Source organism: Odocoileus virginianus, chromosome 13, assembly GCF_023699985.2.
Source record: "Odocoileus virginianus isolate 20LAN1187 ecotype Illinois chromosome 13, Ovbor_1.2, whole genome shotgun sequence".
NCBI lineage: Eukaryota > Metazoa > Chordata > Mammalia > Artiodactyla > Cervidae > Odocoileus > Odocoileus virginianus.
The window spans coordinates 32932888-32952873 of record NC_069686.1 but is presented as its reverse complement, the minus strand read 5'-3'; the positions used below and the strand labels follow the sequence as shown (position 1 = coordinate 32952873).

Here is a 19986-nt window from a genome sequence, read left to right as displayed (position 1 = left end):
AAAAAAAAAAAAAAAACCAACCACCTTTGGGATACATATACAAGTCAGTGAGATCACTATTTCTGTGCTATTCTGGTTATTCTTGATTCTTTTCATTCTATTTTCCTAGGAAATTAATCTTAGATTTACCTTTATGGAAGCTCCAAAGTCATACCAATTCCTGAGCTTACAGCCACTGCTTAAAACTGACTAATGCACATTTCTTCTTAAATGACCAACTGTAACTTTGAACTCAGTATGTCTATGATTAACTCACCTTTCATCCAAAGCCCTTTTTCTTCAGTCTTTGTATTCATCTGTCTTTTACATTTTCTTCTTTTCTCTCTTTTCATATCCTGCTCTTCTCAAACTAAGCACTAAGCCTTATGAATTCTACTTGTCCTTCTTACCTATGCTTTTATTAATAATTCTACTTTCCAAATCTGGGCCTTTATTGCCTCATATTTGAATTATCACAATAGTTTTAGCAAAGCTCCAGCTTTTTCTCATATTTACTCCATCTCATTTGCTAATGACATGAGACTCCTTTAAAAATATCATTACTAATTGGAGAAACAAAAACCTTTAATATCCCATTATTACAAGATAAAATTAACATTCTTTACCAGTCAAAGCTCTATAGTCTGATCCCTTCTTATCTTTGAAATTTTTATCTCCTGTTGCTCACCCATACAGACTCTCAACAACTTTATCATCTCTATTGAGTATAGCCAGAACAGACATTTAAAAAATTGTTACCATTATCCATTTTTAAAAATCATATCTTTGCCTTTTCTTTTACCCACCTGACATCACCTTTCTCCATTTTCTCTAACTACATAAATTCTAGTTTACATAATTTCATAGTTTATATCATTCATCGAGTTCCACTTCACCATCCTCCATGTAGTAATTTATTTTTTTCTGATTTTCAATACACACTGGTATTTCCCTTTTCTGAACTCACAATATTTTAAACTTTTTCTCAATTTTAATTATTCATATATCATATATCTCAATGTTTCTCTTACTTTTAACTCCTATATTTTCATTCAATTATGTATGTTTGTTCTTATCTGCAAAAGCAAATGGTAAATTCTTCTTGAAGCAAGTATTAATTTCCTTTTCTTAATCCTTCTATAGTAACAAGTGCTTACTGAAAGAATGAATGGGTAAACAAATTCATACAAAATTTTAAAGTTACTCAAAGACCTGCTATTAACTTAGAAATAACTTCAAAATTTGGGAGAACCACATAAAGGAAAGTCCTCCTGGCAGATGAAACTGCTCTTACGAAAATGCCTAGATCTGAGGCTGTAGTAGGCTGAAAAATGACTTCCAAAGGTATCCACATCCTAAGCCTTGGAACCTGTGAATGTCATATGGCAGAAAGGACCCTGCAGATGTGATTAAGTTAAGCATCATGATATAGGGAGATTGTCTCAATTATGTGGTTGGCACTCAGTGCAACCACATGTATCTGTATGAGAGGAAAGCAGAGGGGAATTTGACACACAGATGAGGAGAAGGAAATGTGACTAAAGAAGCAGAGATAAGAGTGATATAGCCACGAGCAAAGAAAAGCTAGGCTGTTGACAGAAACTACGAGAGGCCAAGTACAGATGCTCCCCTAGCGCCTCCAGAGGAAGCACTGCCTTGCTGGTACCATAATCACAACTTAGTGAAACTGATTTCAAATGCCTGACCTCCAGAACTGTGAGGGAATAAATCACCGTTGTTTTAAGTCATCAAGTTTGTGGTAATTTGTTTCAGCAGCCACAGGAAAATAACGTAGGTCCTCACAAACAAAACTTCAAGAACTCTCAAGCTCAGTGTTCTTAAGCAATCCATTCCTTCAGAGAAGAGATTTAAGATAAGAAACCTTCCTCAAAGTTATAAACATATATTACTCTATATTGCTCTTCAAGAAATCAAGTGGTAGGTGCAAAGAATGGTTCTAAATTACACTTTTAGAATATTTTAATTATACAAAATTTGGTTTTGGATATTCCATTTTAACTTGAATTTGTATCTGTTCTATTTTAGTGCAATTATAGTAATAAATAAAATTGTCAATAGCTCTACAGTAATAAAGTCTTTCAAAAATAAAAAAGTGAATAAATATTGAATTATATCCTTTTCCATTAATAGTTAATAAATTAATAGTTAATAAATTCTTAAAACTGGTTTTTTTTTCAAATCTTAATTCAAGAACTGAGCAATCAAAAAGTAAAATTTTATTAATTAAAAAAATTATATTTATTTTTGTATTAATATTAAAGAAACATCTATTAAGTTTGGAGTTGATTAAAATTTGGAGGAACTTAAACTTATAATCTTATTTTACTTAGTTTTGCCTATCCAGAGTGTTTCTTGACATATAAATAAATGTCAGATCTGTCGTGTTCAATCCTTTTCTTTCCCTGGTAGGAGTTACTTAAAGATTGTGAGGTTTTTTTCTTAATATTCTCAGAAAAATGAGCACTAATATTATCTATTTCTTAGATAAAGCTTTCCTTCTAAGTGCTGTACAATCTAATTTTATGTATTTCTACTTAATGACAGTTCATAACATCTATCACATATGACACTTTTTTAAAAGCTATCTAAAAACTGGCAATGCAAGTCAATGTAGAAAGCACTTTTACTGTCTTACTGTAATGTGTTTAAAATTAATACCTGAGTCCTTCATTCCTTTAAATAAGCAACAACTTTGGCTCCAAGCCTTCTAGCTGTAAGTACAACACTGGTTATATGAGTCATTGGGTCAATAATGTAAAAACAAATCAGCATCCAAAAGGTTCAATTATTTCTGGTGTTGAGACGATAAAAATGTCTACCCTGATTCTGGAGAGATATTGGATTAAACTTGGAGGAGACAACGGTCTTTAGGAAGGCATGTAAGGAAATGACAATGGGTGTCAAAGTATGTCTGTGCACACAGGAGGACAAAGAAATAATGTATTAATCAATTAAAGTGTATATCAGCTCATGCTTTAAGGTGTTTAAAATTAAATTTCTATAAAAATTTAAATATTAAAATGCTTTAAGATATTTGGGAGAATTCACACAAATTTGTATCTATTTTATTAATGACATTTACAGAATATTTTGAAAAGCGTCCTTTAAAAAGTGAACTATTACACATTTTCATAAAGTAAAAAGTTTAATACTTCTATAGTCTTACAAAATACACACATACACATACACACATGCATATATATTTCTCTTACTGCACACCACCAATAGAACTTTTCTTCCTGACAAGGGTATACTGTTGGTTGAAAACCTACTGAAAGAAAAATATTTTGCTACTAGAAGTATCAGCCTGCTCCCTCAGTCCACTATGCATTTCTTCTGAAGCTCCTGTTACTTCGAGATGGACTACAGACTTTCTGCTAACTTCACAAGATAGGTTTGTCTCCGTTAAACAATTTAGTTCCAGCAGAACCTTTCTCCTCTGTACTTTTTTCTAATCTTCTGAACCTCATCCCTTTCTCTATTTTGTCTTCAAATGTTTTTTATCCTGTCTTATGCCTAATTCTTGATTTAACACCCCTGTCTTAATCATTAACCTGAACTTCCTTGTTCAAGTCATTTTCCTGCCAAAATTTTAGCTTATTTATTAAAAAATGTAATGGATTAAATGCATGAATCTACTATATATGCAGAATATTAAGGTCCTTTGAATGAGCCCCTCTTCTCCCTCAAAGAGTGTACATACCTAAATTTTACTGAAGATAAAAGTAATTATTTTAACTTACAATTTGAAGCAATTTGTAGTAGATAAAATAATTTTATCTTGGTTTACTCTAGTAGAAAAGGACACTTTATTAGTTTCTAAGTGAGGTAAATAATGGCTGGAGTTTCCAGTTTCATATTCACCAGAAGAACCTATACTCAAGATTATTTGCTTTCTTATACCTAAGATATTCTTTATCTTACTGTATTTCCCAATTATATCCTAGTTAATAAAATCTTACAGTATTGGAACAAAGTAATGGGTAAGGGTACTCCCAGGGTTATTTTTTTTTTCTTTCAAATATGAAAACTTGTTTTTTGGGAAAAGAAAAGATAACACAAGTAAGCTTAGGTAACATAAAACTGGATGAGAAATTTATGTTCAAATATCTGACTAATCAATGCAAGGAAGAGAAAGTTTAGGAAAAGGGAAAAAAGTTGACAAATGTGCAAGTCAAATAAAATATCCAGTAATATATTATCAAGTATAATAGCACCAAGATTTTTAAGGCATTCTTTGCTTAATACTCACCAATATTTGAGGCATTTTTTGCTTAATATTAATGAATTTTAAGAGAAGTCATCATATAAAAGATTTTATTGTATACAACTCAAAGAGGCTAATCAAATGTAAGCTTATAAACTTATAGTGCTGAAAAGAAAATGTTTTAAATATTTCATTTGTCCATGATTAACTATATATCCCATATATATTTTGCCTTGTTAGAAATGTAGATATAACAATAGTGACAAGATAGCAACAAAATATCTTCCACATTTTAATGGCACCAATTATTGGCCTCAATAATATAATGGTCCCAATATATATTCTTTGTTTCAAATAAAAAGCAATTACATTTGAAATATCATGGAATTGTCATCAATTTTCTGTATAAATTATGAAGAATAAATATTTCTAATTTTTGTTAGGTATTTCTCCTAGTTAACAATCTAATCTCTTTAGAAACTATTGTTTTTACATCTATGGAAGTATACCAATAGTTCTACTTTGCATGGAATAATTTTTTTTCTTTATTTTTCTAGGATTAACTGCATCCTACACTAAAATGAAGTATATATCACCAATACAAGTTGGTTTAGTTATTAGTATTATTTAAGCTCTTCATGACTGTTCCCAGGTGGTGCTAGTGGTAAAGAAACTGCCTGCCAATGCAGGAGATTTGAGACTTGGGTTTGATCATTGGGTTGAGAATATCCCCAGGAGGAGAACATGGCAACCCACTCCAGTATTCTTGCCTGGAGAATTCCAAGGACAGAGGAGACTGGTAGGCTACAGTCTATAGGGTCTCACGGAGTCAGACATGATGAAGCAATTTAGCATGCATGCATGCAGGATGGAGCTTGAGCAGGAAATAAACTTTCATTAAAGCTGGACTTTAAACTTCTTTAGAAAAAATGCAATATCCGTATTTTTTAATTATATTTATATTTTTATGTAGGTGGACTGTTGTCCCTTATCTCTCTATATATATTAATATATGTGTGTGTATACCTGTATGTAAAATTCTGTTTAAATCTACTTCCACTTTTCAATGAGATTAAATATAAATAAGTATATAGGCACAGAATCCCAATTCTCAATACAAATGGGAATACAAAAACATGATTCTTGAAACAAAGAAGACTTGTACTGTTATACAGAAGGCATTCAGAGAAAAAAAATCTGATAAGGACAGGGGTGAGTCTAAAAAGGCTTCACAAAGCTGTCAGGGAACACAGAGAATGGAGTGTGTGCCAGGACCGCAAGGATACTGGCCTTAATGGAGTCGAAGGCCTGGACAAGGCAGAGTGGAAAATTAAGCTTTATAAGTAGTAGAGCTAAGGTCGTAAGAGAATGTAAATGTCAAGCAAGGAAATTTTGACTTGAGGGGACAAAAAGAGCAATAATCTTTCAGACTGCAAAGGTTGCCAAAGGATAGCCTGTAACCTGTTTCTAATACAACATCATGAAATACTTGCACATGCACCTTTGTTATTAAAAATGGCATGGTGAATGTGGCCAAAATGAAAAGGGCTTTTTTTTCTCATTATTTAGTACCGAGAATAATTTCACCACAAGCAGGGCCACACTGTAGAACTTTTTGTCAGTTCGTTTATTTTATTCTGTTGTAAAAGGACTTGATCCAATACTGAGCAGGAAGCTACATGTGGTATGCAGAGAAATGATACCTTTTCATTAAAGGAAAAAAGGCTTTGGTAGGTTACCATGGAAACAACCTAGAGTCTATTCCAATTTCTAGTAAAGAATCCTAGTCTTCTAATGAAAACCTACCAGATATATTTCTACTCTCTCTCTCTAGTTGCTAACTTTCTACATAGATTTTGAGGTATTTTTTAAAATTATGATTTAAGAGAAGTAAAATGTGTTTATCTGGCTGAGATATGCAGAAATTGTTTGAGAGGCACTTCCCCCTGCTTCCTCTAAAAACACAGAAACCTGCCAATTCAGAGGTGCATTGCCTGGCTGTTAACACCAAAGAAGGATCAAAGTGGTATCTGGAGGTTGCAAGGACCAATGTTCAATTCACATCTTAAGAGCTGATGAGACCAAGTGCCATTTCTAAGTGGTGGAAATTATCACATTACAATTTGCCACTACAGAGATCTTCTGTTCTTTCAGTGAGTGAAACAAGGAGCCCATAAGCTGGGTATTTTTTTTTTTTTACTATGAGAATCTTAATGCATTACATATAAATCTAATTTAAAGACATGGCCCTGGTTTTAGACTGAGGTTTTTAGAGACATGTTAATATTGATCTCTAAGATCAATAAAGAGTTCCAAGTAGTTTATATTGACAATCCCTGCTCCAGAATATGGGATTTATCTCTCCTCCCCAGTTGTGTGTGTGTTGTGCTTAATGACTTGCTTTTAAAGAGTAGAATATGGAAGGGCTTGGTGCTGACTTTCCAGTGGAGAAAACTGCCAAATGCTACCTTGGGTTAGTAATCAAGGTTCTATGCTGTAAGTCATGTTAATACCAAGAACCCTTGATAAGATCTGAGGAGAATGGCATTTCACTTTTGTGATCTTCCCCCAAAATCCTATAACCCCAATCTAATCATGAGGTGAACATTCAGTTCAGTTACTCAGTCGTATCAGACTCTTTGTGACCTCATGAACCGCAGCACACCAGGCCTCCCTGTCCATCACCAACTCCCGGAGTTTACTCAAACTCATGTCCATTGCATCAGCGATGTCATCCAGCCATCTCATCCTCTCTTGTCCCCTTCTCCTCCTGCCCCCAATCCTTCTCAGCATCAGGGTCGTTTCCAATGAGTCAACTCTTTGCATGAGGTGGCCAAAGTACTGGAGTTTCAGCTTCAGCATCAGTCCTTCCAATGAACACCTAGGACTGATCTCCTTTAGGATGGACTTGTTGGATCTCCTTGCAGTCCAAGGGACTCTCAGGAGTCTTCTCCAACACCACAGTTCAAAAGCATCAGGTGAACATTAGACAAACCCAAACTGAGGTGCACTCCACAAAATACCTAACTAGTGCTCCTCATAACTGTCAGTCATCAAATAAGTTAAAGTCTCAGCAGCCATCAGAGCTGGCTAAGGAGATATGATGACAACATATAATGTGGTATCCTGGATTGGCCTGAAAAAATGAGCATAGGATCATATGGGAACTTTAATGAAAACCCTGTGAAAGCTGAATAAAGTTTGGAGTTTAATTTTCAAAATATCCCAGAAGCAAAATGTTAATTATGTGGAAAGAACATGGGATATATGAGGTCTGATAGACCACAGTTCAAAGATACGTTCTCCCACTTGCAAACTGAATGACGTGGAATTTACCTAACCTTTTCAAACCTCATATTCCTTATTTGAAAAAGTGAAATTATAATACTAACTTTGAAAAGTTATTAAAGAAACATAATTTATAATATGTGCTATATCACATTTATGTGTCTTTATGCTTAGTCGCTCAGTCGTGTCAGACTCTGCTATCCCATGGACTATAGCCCACCAAGCTCCTGGAATTTTCCAGGCAAGAGTACTGGAGTGGGTTGCCATTTCCTACTCCACGGGATCTTCCTGACCAGGGATCGAGGCTGCGTTTTCTGCACTGGAAGGCAGATTCTTTACAAGTGCGCCAAGTAGAAGCCCGTATCTCTCTTAATATACTAATATTTAAAATAACGGCTATCTTGCCACATACATGGCAGGTTATCCTGAAATGTCTGCTTTCTCTCCTTCCACCTGCTTCTAGGTTGACATTCAAAAGGCCAGAATCTGTCCCCCTGCCTGATAGTTTTCTCTGCCAGAGGCTGCTCTGCCCACCTTGTCACACCTGGGGAATTAATCAGCTCTACTCCCTGGAAGTACACCTCAGGCAAAAGCAGAGGGCAGGTGGTATAATTATCTCAGCTTCTTCACTGTTACAGGGAACTGAATCTGAGGCTTGTGTTATCTGGTTGCCAGAATTTCCCAACAGGATTAAGTTCCAGCTACCTATAGTGTAAATAATTTGTAATGTACCCTTTATTGGCTGCTTTGCCTTCCCTGCATTCCAACTGATATTTCTTGGGATCAGCTACATAGTAAATTACTTGCACTTGAATCCTTGTTCAACATCAACTTCTGGAGGAAGCCAAACTACATCTTAGTTTAGCCAAACTGATCTTAGTTGGTAGCAATGATGAACTGTCATAAATAGGATTTTTTTAAGCTTAAAACCACCTAGAAAAATTCAGTATTATTTGATTCAGTGCAAATGTTCTGGTAATAATATGGAGGTTTTTTTTTTTTTTAATTATGTCTAATTTAAACTAAAGTTAGTTTTACCTGTGCGGGTAAGAAGCAGTTATAACAGATACACAATAAAATTATCTTTGTGCTATCTTAAGGACATTATAATTTGACTTTTGAGACATTTTAATACACTCAATAATTTTTCTCTAATTATATGCCACACACCAGAGTTATAGGAAGTATCTAAATAACACACTGTATGTGAAAAGGCCTTGAAATTATATAAAATATCAGTAAAAATGTATTCATAGATGGTATCATAAAATCCCTTATCATTAATTTGGGGCCAATAAAACAAATACTAAAATGAATATATAAGCTGTGTGTGTGTGTGTGTTTGTGTGATGTGAATGACATATTATTGCTATGTTTATTACATTCACAGGCATAAATGAGTAAGAGCCTCAAAGACTAGCTATCTTGATGCTCCACCATTCCAACTAGTGATACAGTCATATAAGCAAAGTGAAGTGAAAGTCGCTCAGTTGTGTCTGATTCTTTGCAAACCCATGGACTAAACAGTCCATGGAATTCTCTAGGCCAGAATACTGGATTGGGTAGCGTTTCCCTTCTCCAGGGGATCTTTCCAACCCAGGAATCAAACTGGGGTCTCCTGCATTGCGGGTGGATTCTTTTACCATCTGAGCTATCAGGGAAGCCCTCATAGAGCAAAGCATCTATTAAACTGCCCATAACTGAAGAATATCCCATCCAAGAATTCACTTTACTTACTTTGCAATTTATATACATGAAAGCTAGTTCTTCAGGGAAAAAAAAATTAAGGAATAATTCAATGGGGGAGAACACCGGAAAGAGTATCATCAAGAGACAGCTGATTTGTTACAGAAAATACATTGAGAACATGAAGAACAGAGTTCAAGTAGGTAGGAACAGTGGAGGAAGCTCTTAAAGAAATCTGGGCTCTCACCTGTATGTCTGTATATCAAATTCAAAGTTTCATGAAAGGCCTGTATGATTCGGGTAAAGCCTGAAACCTTTAACATTCTCCAAAGTATTAGTTGAATAAATAGATGGATGAATTACTGAATGAATAAATAATACAGACATAGCACAGGAGAAAAGTGTTCCTCATGGTGGTAGTAATTTACTTTTTTCATGTATCTCCTTTACCCTGATGGTCACTCTCCTTGTATTCTATTGTTGTGTAACAAATTACTACAAATTAAGTGGATTACAACAACACAAAAGTATTACCTCACAGTGCCACAGGATAGAAATTCAGGTGCAGCATGCCTGGGTTCTCTGCTGAGGGTCTCATAGGACTGAACTGAAGGTGTTGACCAGAGCAGTGATCTTACTGGAGGCTCCAGTTCCTCTACCAAGATTCCTGATAACTGGCAGATTTCAGTTCCTTGAAGTTAGAGGTCTGAGATCTCATCTTTGACAGGCTGCAAAGACAAAGTCTTATGTAATTATGAAGTGACTTCCCTATCATAATCACAGTCTCAGTGACATTTAAGGAAAGGGTGTTAATACAGGGCCTGTACACCATGGGACAAGAATCTACCATAGTCACATAGAAAACAGTATCTGCACTTCAAGTATTATCTATTGAGGTGTCTTTTGGAAGGATTACTCTTAGGCTTAAATTTACAATTTATACTCGATATTACAATAATAGAATATGAGTAAATATTTGGATAATATTTGAGCATAGAATCCGGATTGTAGCTGTCCTTTAAAACCCTTCAAGGCAGAGTAAAGTATTAAACAATTAAACATACATAAACTTTAACACCAGGAAACAATGAAGTAGAAAGAAAACAGAAACATCAGTCACATTTTCTTATTGTATTAGTGCATTCTGCTTATTATATTACTTTAATCTCTTGCTCTGTTTTCCACAGAGTGGACTAGAGAACTCTAAAGACAAATTGCTTTCATTTATTCAGCAAGTAATTACTGGACACATACTCTTCACTTAGAATTGTTTCCACGGGTATTCAAAATATATCTCTAGTATTACTATTGGGAAAGCAAGGTTTAAAAAATAAAGATAAGACAAATGTAATCAAAGGTAGATAATATGCCTGGATTTTGCACAGATAATAACTAATACTGAGATATCACTTGGGGTTAGTGCTATATTTAGAGTTTAGATAAATCACTTCACTCAACCTCTGAAAAAGCCCAAGGAATATCCCTGTTTTATCCCTTTTTCCAGATAAGGAAGCTAAGATTTTGCATGAGGTACACTGCATGTAAGTTAGATAAGCCAGTTGACAATATACAGCCTTGATGTACTCCTTTCTCAATTTGGAACCAGTCTATTGTTCTATGTCCACTTCTAACTGTTGCTTTTTGACCAGCTACAGGTTTCTCAGGAGGCAGCTAAGGTGGTCTGGTATTCCCATCTCTTTAAGAATTTTTCACAGTTTGTTGTGATCCACACAAAGTCAACAGAGTGGTCAGTGAAACAGATGTAGGTATTTTTCTGGAATTCTCTTGCTTTTTCTATGATCCAACGGATGTTGGCAATTTGATCTCTGGTTCCGCTACCTTTTCTAAATCCATCTTATAAATCTGGAAGTTTTTGGTTCACATACTGTTGATGTGTAGCTTGAAGGATTTTTAGCATTATTTTTCTGGCATGTGAAATGAGTACAATTGTCCAGTAGTTTGAACATTCTTTGGCATTGCCCTTCTTTGCACTGGAATGAAAACTGACCTTTTCTCGTCCTGTGGCCACTGCTGAGTCTTCCAAATTTGCTGGTACATTGAGTGCAACACTTTAATAGCATCATCTTTTAGGGTTTGAAATAGCTCAGCTGGAATTCCCTCACCTCCACTAGCTTTGTCTGTAGTAATGCTAAGGCCCGCTTGACTTTGCATTCCTGGATGTCTAGCTCTAGATGAGTGACCACACATTGTGGTTATCTGGGTCATTAAGATATTTTTTGTATAGTTCTTCTGTGTATTCTTACCACCTCTTCTTAATATCATCTGCCTCAGTTCAGTTCATACCGTCTCTGTCCTTTATTGTGTCCATCTTTGCATGAAATGTTCCCTTGGTATGTCTAATTTTCATGAAGAATAGGAATGAAGGTCAAACTCAGGTCTTGGTCATTTTCCAAAGCTCATGGTGTTAGGCTGTCCCGCTACATTAAGAAAGTAAAGAACGTACTAAGATTTTAAGGGGGTAGTTTTTTCCTGGAAAAGTGGAATTGGATAGCCTAATAATACAATCAGCACATATCAGGTCAGGAATGGAAGAATGAGGTGACTTGCTGAGCACAAATAAGCAACTACCAAATTGTTATATACAGTTATATTGAACTCAAAGAGGAAAGAGTTAAGCCTTCAGAAGTGATACTGGGGAGAGGCCGGTAATACTGAACCTGAAATAACACACCCACCTCATGTTTTTAACAACAGTCTTTTAGAGCATTAAAACTGTAAAAGACCACAGATACCATGTAGGCATGTAAGATAAGAGTACACAGCTAGAAGCTACCTACATCTCCTTAGCCTCCTCTACACAAATCACTGAGCTAACAGGCTATAAAAGAACTGAAACAGAATCTGAAAGAAAAAATCTTTCACCTGAAAGCAAAAGTCTCTTTGCTTGGCATCTCCATTGATAAATTCAATTCCACCTATGCATTCTCCATGCTAGTATCAGGAAGATGTGACATTCATCAAGAGAGAACATGTTAAAAAATAAACCACACTGCTAGGGGGACTTCCCAGGCAGTCCAGTGCTCTGCCTCACACTGCAGGGGGTGTGACTCGCTCCTGGCTGGGAAGCTAAGATCCCACATGCCTCACAGCCAAAAAACAACAAAAAAAACACCATAAAACAACAGAACCAATAATGTAGCAAATTCAATAAGGACTTTAAAATGGATTACATCAAAAAATCTTAAACACACACACACTGCTAAATGTCGAATTTTTATCGCTAAATAATTTTCTTTTGTTATTTCCCGGGCTACATTTTTACAGAATGAGGAGGGGGAAAAAACTATATTTACTTTCTTATAATTTGCCCTTCTGGATGGCTGTTAACAGATTCCTCAAATTGTATTTCAAATACCTAAATAGGTTCCCAGAGGCCCCAAAGCTCTAAAATTGGTATGTAAAGGGCAGTATAGTCAAGTGAAAAGAGTAGCAGCGATAAGCCTACTTATTGCTATAGGATCCAGAGAGACCTGTGCCACTAAGAAGCTTTGGCAAATTGTGCAAAGCCTGTAACTTTATTGACTTCGTGTATGTGTGTGTGTGTGTGTGTGTTCAGTCACTCAGTTGTGTTCAACTCTTTGTGACTCCATGGACTGCAGCCCGCCAGGCTCCTCTGTCCATGGGGATTCTCCAAGCAAGAACACTGGAGTCAGTTGCCATGCCCTCCTCCAGGGGATCTTCCCAACCAAGGGGTCAAACTTAGGCCTCCTGCATTGCAGGCAGATTCTTTACTGACTGAGCCACAAGGGAAGTCCAAGAATACTGGAGTGGGCAGCCTTATGCCTTCTCCAGGGGATCTTCCCGACCCAGGAATCGATGATCTCCTGCACTGCAGACGGATTCTTTACCAGCCGAGCTACCAGGGAAGCTCTTTGTTGGACCTCAGTTTCTTCATATAGAAAGTGAAACAGTTAGCACAGTGTGACAGAGTCTCTTTAAACTGTGAACTTTTATAGTAAATGTTGTCCTGAGGAACTCATCAGGAAAAGTATTTTATAAATTCAAAACTAAATCTAGGGAAATCACAAGTATATTTAATAAATCTAAATCAAATACACATGTGAGCCTTTTGATAAACACATATTTTTTGGCCAAATGTTTATCTAAGGATTAACGTAAAGAAACCCTATGTCAAGACAGAGCCAGCAGAGGGTGTTTAGTCCCCAAACCTCTTGCTGAAGAAGTGGTCCAGGTCCCAGTAACAGAATACAGTGTCCTTGGTTTGCAACTTGGACTGCTCCCCAATGTTTTGTGAAAGGCTGCTTATGCTATTTGCAGTCTTTCAAAGGGATAAAGAAATGAGTAGTTTGAAAGAAGTATATACAACATTAGGGTTTTAGGCAAGATATAATTTTAAAAAATATATATATATACAGACATTCTTTCCACTGTGTGAACTAAAACTAATTTACTGCAGACTATTCTAGGCAATTTTTACACAATCCTTAAAAAAATGTTTAAATGTTGTTATAATTTTAGATATTTGAAGAATCATAAAATGTCTTTGATCACACTTTCCAAAGAACAATCCAGAACAAACTGCATGCATGTGTGATATAATGAAAAAGTTTACCTTTTCTGGAAAAATATTAAGATTAAAAGGAATTGAGAATGGACTTTGCTATCATCTTTTATATGTTGGAAGTTATTTCTAAACTCATTTGAGTGTATCAATTCAAAGACAGAAATCAATCTAACCTCAATAAAGTATACATAAAAGCAAGAAAATCATCTAGTCACAGTACAGAACCACTTTACAAAGATAATATTTAAGTAGAAAAATGATTATGAAAATGCTCTCATGCTTTTTGAAAGTATAACTGGATATTAGAATTTTAAGCCTAGACATCAAGATACAATAGATTTGAAACCTAAAGTCTAACTTTCCTACCCAAAATTTGCAATGACAATTTGGAAAACTAATCCTATTACTTTTAAAGAGTTCCACCAGCATTAAGAAGAAAAGGAACTGTATCAGTTTCCTCAAACTGCTATAGCAAACTATCACAAACTAGATGGCTTAAACAACAAAAATTCATTGATTCACAGTGTTCGAGGCTGGAAATCTGAAATCAAGGTGCCAGAAAGGGCATATTCTTTCTGAAACCTCTAAGGGAGAATCATTCCTTGCTGTTTCTAACTTGCAGTGTTTGCCAGCAATTGCAGTGGCTAGTACATGCATCAGTTAATTATTTTCTCAATTGCAAAGTCCAAAGAAAGATAATTTATCATACAGGGTCAGATAGTATTCTACAGATTTATTTCTTAATCGTAAATTACATATCTATTAACTGACCAAAATGAATCAAAATTAGAATCAAGGAACAAAGAGTGTTTTGCAGATTTCTTTCTAGAACTTTCAATAAAATTTCCAAACTATCATGAGAGACCCGAGGAGAATTGTTCCTCAGGCTGTGATTATGCTCATTATGCAAAATTCATGGTGAATATGGATGTTTTGGTGTTTCCATTTACATTACCATCTGCATACAACTAAAATAAAGCAGCTTCAAAGAGGAAAATTATCCTTTGCATTGAAATAATCCTGTAGGGGGCAAAAGATATTTCTCTAGAAATAACCTCTAGAAATGTCTACTACCAGACTCACATATTTAATTAAATGTTTGTAACTATAGTAAAAATACTAATCATATTTGGGAAAGATACAAATACTTCTCTCATGAGTATTTCATTTGTTCTTTTAGTTACTCATTTTCCCATGAGAAGGATAAACAAAAAATATACACATATACAGGATACTTCAAAGACACGAAATTTTTTTCTGAATTTAATACATAAAATCTACAATATAATTTATATTGTTCAAGTAAATGAACTGTATATATGTCCCAAGTTTTTATATTGTTAAACAGAATGTATAACCTTTGTGAAAATTTTCCTTTTATGACATTGGCCTATTTAAGAGGGTACTTGGGTTCCATCACTGACTTTGCGTCTTCCTCTTATCAGTACTTGTGACTTTCCTAGGAGCCCTGAGTAGCAGTTCTGTAGAGGTAACCATTTCAAAACTAACTTAGCCAATTTACAGACTAGAACTCAGTTTATCAGTGATCTGTAGAGCTGACTTCCTTAGATTTCATCATACTGCTTTGGGAAATTAAAAGACCTTGAAATGAACTTCCTCCTCATACTTCCTCTTTGCAAAAAAATAAATAAATACTCACAGAATACAGAAGCATGCTTATCATAACAAAAGAAAATTTTTGTAATTATGTACTTAATAACCCTCATGAAACTTTAATAATCAATGTTATAATAGTTCACACTAGGAACAAAATAATATACATTATAGTATCAGTTTCAATTAGCTATCATTGAGTCTACCATCTGCCTTGACATTTCTTACTTTGAGAAGAATTATAGTCAAGCCCAGCCAAAACCACGTGAGAAACAAACATAGACCCTGCCTTTACAGAAATCGCTAGAGTTAATTCTACAACCTTCAGAAATCCACTGACAATACTTAATCGGTGTGATATACAGGGAAATGTATGTGATGTGGGGTCATGTAGAATTGGACATAACTTGGTGACTAAACACATACATATATGTGATGTACTTGTGTTATGGAAAGGAAATTGATGAAAAAACATCATTGTCTCTAGACTTAGGGAATTGGTCATATGGTAGTGGGAACAAGAACTTTAATGGAGCTCCATGTAGTTTACAAACTTTACTTTATTGAGTCTGTTGTATAAGCTTTATAAGGCAAATACAGTGCAGGAAAACAAATGCCAACAAGTAATAAGGTATAGTTAACACTGTCTAACACCACACACAAAATTAAACTCAAAATTGATTAAACACCGAAATAAAAAACTGGGTACTATAAAACTCTAGAGGAAAACATAGGCAGAGCACATAAATCACAGCAATACCTTTTCAAATCCATAAACAAATGGGACCTAGTTAAACTTAAAAACTTTTGCACATCAAAGGAAATCATAAAACAAACAAAAAGACAACCTACAGACTGGAAGAAAATATTTGCATATGATGAGACCAACAAGAGATTAATTTCTAAAATATGTAAACAGTTCTTATAGCTCAATACCAAAAAAAGAAACAATCCAATCAAAAACGGGTAGAAGATCTAAATAGACATTTCTCCAAAGAAGACATTCACATGGCCAAAGAGCACATGAAAAGATGCTCAACATAATCATGAGACAAATGCAAATCAAAACTACAATGAGGTATATCACCTTACGCTAGTCAGAATGGCTTATCATCAAAAACATGTAAAGTTTTTGAAAAGCAATTGCTGGAGAGAGGGTGGAGAAAAAGGAACCCTCATACACTGTTGATGGGAATGTAAATGGATACTACCACTATGGAGAACAGTATGGAAATTCCTTTAAAACCTAAAAGAAGAGCTATCACATGATCCAGCAGTCCCACTCCTGGACACATATCCAGAAAAGATGAAAACTCAAGTTGGAAAAGACACATGCACCCCAATAATCACTGCAGCACTATTTACAACAGCCAAGACCTGGAAGCAGCCTAAATGTCCATTGACAGAGGAATGAATAAAGGGGATGCAGTATATGAATATATACAGAGAAATATTACTCAGCCTTAAAAAAGAATTAAATAATGTCACTTGCAGCAACATGGATGGACCTAGAGATCATCATACTAAGTGAAGTAAGTCAGACAACAGTGAAAGTCGCTCGGTCGTATCTGACTCTTTGTAACCCCATGGACTATACACAGTCCATGGAATTCTCCAGGCCAGAATACTGGAGTGGGTAGCCTTTCCTTCCTCCAGGGGATCTTCTCAACCCAGGAATCGAATCCAGGTCTGCTGCATAAGAATTGCAGGCAGATTCTTACCAGCTGAGCCACAAAGGAAGCCAAACAATTAACATATATCACTTATATGTGGAATCTAAAACATGATACAAATGACCAAAACAAAAACAGACTCACAGACATGGAAAACAAACTTCTAGTTAACAAAGACGAAAGGGATGGGGTGGGGAGGGATAAATTAGGAGTCTGGGTTAACATATACACTACTATACACAAAAGAGAGAATCAACAGAGACCTACTGCATAACCCAGGGAATAACACTCAATATGTCGTAACTTATGATGGGAAAGAACACACATACACACACATATCACTGTGCTGTACACCTGAGATTAACACAACATTGTAAATCAATATTCAATTTGACAAAAATAAAAGAAAAAAGTAAAACAAGTTAGAATTACAAAAATAACAATAATAATTTAGTTTGTTAAACTGAGAGATCATAAAATCCTTAAAAAGCACATGACATGGTACCTATTTTGTATTTTGAGGAAAAGAACACAGAAAGATGAACTGGCTTTCTCAAGATCACATAGCAGAGTCATTTGAAAACACAAGTTTATATGATATGAAAGCTTCCACAGATAAATCTGCTATACTGCAACATTTTTTAAAAGAAGATATTATTTTATTAGCTGCCTTTTATATTTGCAGGTATTTTCTTATACTGCTGACAAAGAAATCCGAACCGATGACTTGTGCTTAGATGTTTCTAGACTCAATGGACCTGTAATCATGTTAAAATGCCACCATATGAGAGGAAATCAGTTATGGGAGTATGATGCTGAGGTATAGTATTTTCTTAACTTCTTATTTAATGCTAGACTCAGTCATGTATTTCAAATATTGATCCTTCAAGCTAACTTTCTCTGCATTGAAAGAATTGCACTTTCAAGCACTCAGGCTCACAGCTGAAAACATTAAAGTGGAATATCACACAAATAGGTTTCTACGAAACTATGCCATTAGTATAAAATATGAACGAGGAAAAATAGCCATTTTTATGTGCTTAAAATTTGTTAGCACCAAAAACATGCTCAACATAAATTAGGTAACGGATGGGCCATGCCCTGCTAAAAGGTTTGCATGTCCTCTATGAAGATGTGCATACAGGACAGTATTAGTAATATTTTCAAACGTTAACTTTTATACTACTGTAATCTGTGATCTTTATGCTTCTCAACTTAAAGGAAAAAGTAAAGAGCTACAAGATTAGCATGAATATTCTTTATATTAGTAAATATTTGCAGAATTCAATGAATTACTTATGTACATTCTCAGCTAAGGAGTATCTTTACAATATAGCACATTTTTATAATAGAAGAGAGGGACAGAAAACAATAAAATTACTGTTGGGAATTTATAGCCAGGCAGTGTGTAAAAACCAGATCAACCATCAGATGGAGCTAATAAAAAAGAAATATTTTCCTCTGCATAAGGAAGCTGGAATGGAAACAGCTGCGTTTCTTTCAGTTCTCTTTGCTTAGCAAAATGAATGGGTTATCTCTGCTACATTTCCCACATCATTAAATGGTTGGTAACTTATTTAAAGATGAGTAAATTTTATTCTTACAAGATAAATAATACAACAGAGGTGAATGAATTTCACAAATGCAGTGTTCTATGCAAGACTGTACTACTCTGCAGGAGTAACATTTTAAAAAGCAAACTACAGGGTTGTTGGTATTGTTATTTTAACAAGGTCTTCTTTTTAAACACTTTTTGAATGACAATATAATTTGCAAGACGTTGTAGTTTCTTAAGTGGAATATCAGGAAAACACTGAATTCTAATGTGATTTGAAACCAGTTATGTAGGTTTGATATTAGGCTCTAAATTTATACAAAATTATCAAGCTCCTGAGACATCAAATACTTTTCTTCTGGGACATTATTAAAAACAGATATCTTGAATTCGTCCTATATTTCACAAGTGTGTTCCATTTGGATTCTTTTGTCTTCCTAATATGTTATTCATCTTCTCTGTCTGACCACCAAGTTTTTCTCTTCAACTGTTACCATCCATCACCAACCTTTAAGATTGGGTGAGGATGGATGGTATCTCCCCATAATACATGTGGGCAGTTCTGGAACCTGAGCCTCTTACCTCTCCAATAAGGAAAAATACAGATAAAAGTACAAATAAAGGAAAAATGCTGTAAGTTTTAAAATAAAACCTTTTGTTGTTTTGTTGTTTTTAGTTTACACTAGGAAACTAGGATTTTATGGGGTTTGTGCTAAAAAACAAATTTCTAGCATTTATTAAGGGGGAAATGAATGTATATATTTTTTGTAAGATGAGTGAGTAAAGAATTTCACAATACCACATCAAATCTTTAAACTTTCTATAATTTTTGGGTGACAAAGCTTCTAAAGTCATAATTCAAATTCCTTCATATTTGAAATAACTATTGTTTATATATGTGTATACTTGTTTATATTTTTATCATCCAGTAGCAAGATTATTCAGGCATTTAGGGATTCTGAAGGAAAGGTAAAAAAAAAAAAAAATTAGGTAGCTTCAGCTAATACATGGTTTTATTGTAAACTTACTATTTTGGATAACTAGTACTTATTCTACTGTAGTATTTTAGAGCACTGTAATAGGAAAGACACATGATAAAGCTTATAATATGCCATAAGTATTCTGAAATGTAATTCATTCATCTTAATAATTATATTCATAGCTAAATTTACTGTTAGTTTTCAAAATTATGATGTTCAACACGTCTAAAACTAAGATTTTAAATAATACAACTTCATTTGCCAAGTTAAAAAAATGTAGAAGTCATAATGTAGAGAAGACACATGAAAATAGAATAATTATAGAAATAATGTGGTCCACTAGAGAAGGGAAAAGCAAACCACTTCAGTATTCTTGCCTAAAGAACCCCATGATAGTATGAAAAGGCAAAAAGACAGGACACTGAAAGATGAACTCC

At 34.8% G+C, this 19986-nt stretch overlaps 1 protein-coding gene and 1 long non-coding RNA gene across 6 annotated transcripts in view; one reads left to right on the top strand and one right to left on the bottom strand.

Annotated features, from left to right (window-relative positions):
* The window catches only part of LOC110126136 (uncharacterized), a 120178-nt gene that overhangs the window by 363 nt on the left and 99829 nt on the right, over window positions 1-19986 (bottom strand). Inside the window, exon 2 of the long non-coding RNA XR_011490984.1 lies at window positions 9716-9909. This is a non-coding gene — a long non-coding RNA (uncharacterized lncRNA). The remainder of the gene's footprint in view (window positions 1-9715; window positions 9910-19986) is intronic.
* Window positions 1-19986, top strand: part of GALNT13 (polypeptide N-acetylgalactosaminyltransferase 13) — a 600481-nt gene that overhangs the window by 567794 nt on the left and 12701 nt on the right. For 4 of the 5 annotated variants that reach the window (XM_070476182.1, XM_070476181.1, XM_070476180.1 and 1 more), the window contains one exon: window positions 17700-17834. The exons of the other annotated variant lie outside the window; for it this stretch is intronic. In XM_070476182.1, the coding sequence (XP_070332283.1) occupies window positions 17700-17834 (135 nt within the window). The remainder of the gene's footprint in view (window positions 1-17699; window positions 17835-19986) is intronic. 5 annotated transcript variants of the gene reach the window in all.